This window comes from Microtus ochrogaster, chromosome 16 (genome assembly GCF_000317375.1).
Source record: "Microtus ochrogaster isolate Prairie Vole_2 chromosome 16, MicOch1.0, whole genome shotgun sequence".
Lineage (NCBI taxonomy): Eukaryota > Metazoa > Chordata > Mammalia > Rodentia > Cricetidae > Microtus > Microtus ochrogaster.
In genome coordinates this window covers 59,087,115-59,088,062 of record NC_022018.1, presented here as the reverse complement: position 1 = coordinate 59,088,062, position 948 = coordinate 59,087,115, and the positions used below count along the sequence as shown (strand labels likewise).

The window sequence follows — 948 nt, the reverse complement described above, 5'->3', positions numbered from 1 at the left end:
CACATCTGTACATATGTACTATAAATCCTATAAGTGCATATCTGTACATACATAAGTCCTATGAATGCACGTATGTACATATGTACTATAAGTCCTATGAATGCACATCTGTACTTATGTACTATAAATTCTGTAAATGCACATCTGTACATGTGTACTATAAATTCTATAAATGCACATCTGTACATGTGTACTATAAATTCTATAAATGCACATTTATATACATGTATTATAAATTCTATAAATGCACATCTGTATATATGTATTATAAGTTTGCTAAGGATTTCATTACAGTGCAAGCAAATAACCATCTGTATCTTTAAAATAATATAGCCAATAGCTTTTAAGGACATCAAATGTTTTTTTATTTTATTTAACATCTGAACATTTTCAGTTAATAGTTCTCTGATTTGATTTTTGACATAGCTATATCTATATGACATAGAACTGAAATATGTATTAAACTCACATGCTTAAAATCTAGTAACATCCCTCCATGTGGTAGCATCTCCTAGGATATAAGATGTAGTCCTGGAGCTGAACAAACCAGCCAGTCTGTGCTGGATTTTAACATTCTGAAAATAAATCAGATGTGAATCTTAGAAAACTCTGTTTATAACTCTTCACAGTTTTAACATTCTTTTGGATACTTTGGGTTTTTTACATGCTGAAATATTTGTTAATTCTTCCTAGTAAAACTTTTCTTTTTTCGTTTGCAGATCATAATAGTAAAAAGACAGAGGTAAGTTTCCCTGTGATTGTCCTGTAGTCTAGAACACACTGAAGAGTAGTACTGTAGTGATTAGCAGTAAATCTGTTCTGGAGACAAAGATTTGTCTCATTATGTTTCTGGTTTTATAAGGATATAAATACAAGAGAATAAAAGTGATTATTTGCATAAACTAGTTTCATTTGGCATTACTGTCCTAATCTGTGTCTAATATATAA

General features: G+C 29.7%; 1 protein-coding gene across 2 annotated transcripts in view; it reads left to right on the top strand.

The window, feature by feature from the left end:
• The window catches only part of Gkap1 (G kinase anchoring protein 1), a 49,043-nt gene that overhangs the window by 15,660 nt on the left and 32,435 nt on the right, over positions 1-948 (top strand). For both annotated transcript variants that reach the window (XM_026783115.1, XM_013349163.2), the window contains exon 5: positions 720-742. In XM_026783115.1, coding sequence (XP_026638916.1) covers positions 720-742 — 23 coding nt within the window. The remainder of the gene's footprint in view (positions 1-719; positions 743-948) is intronic.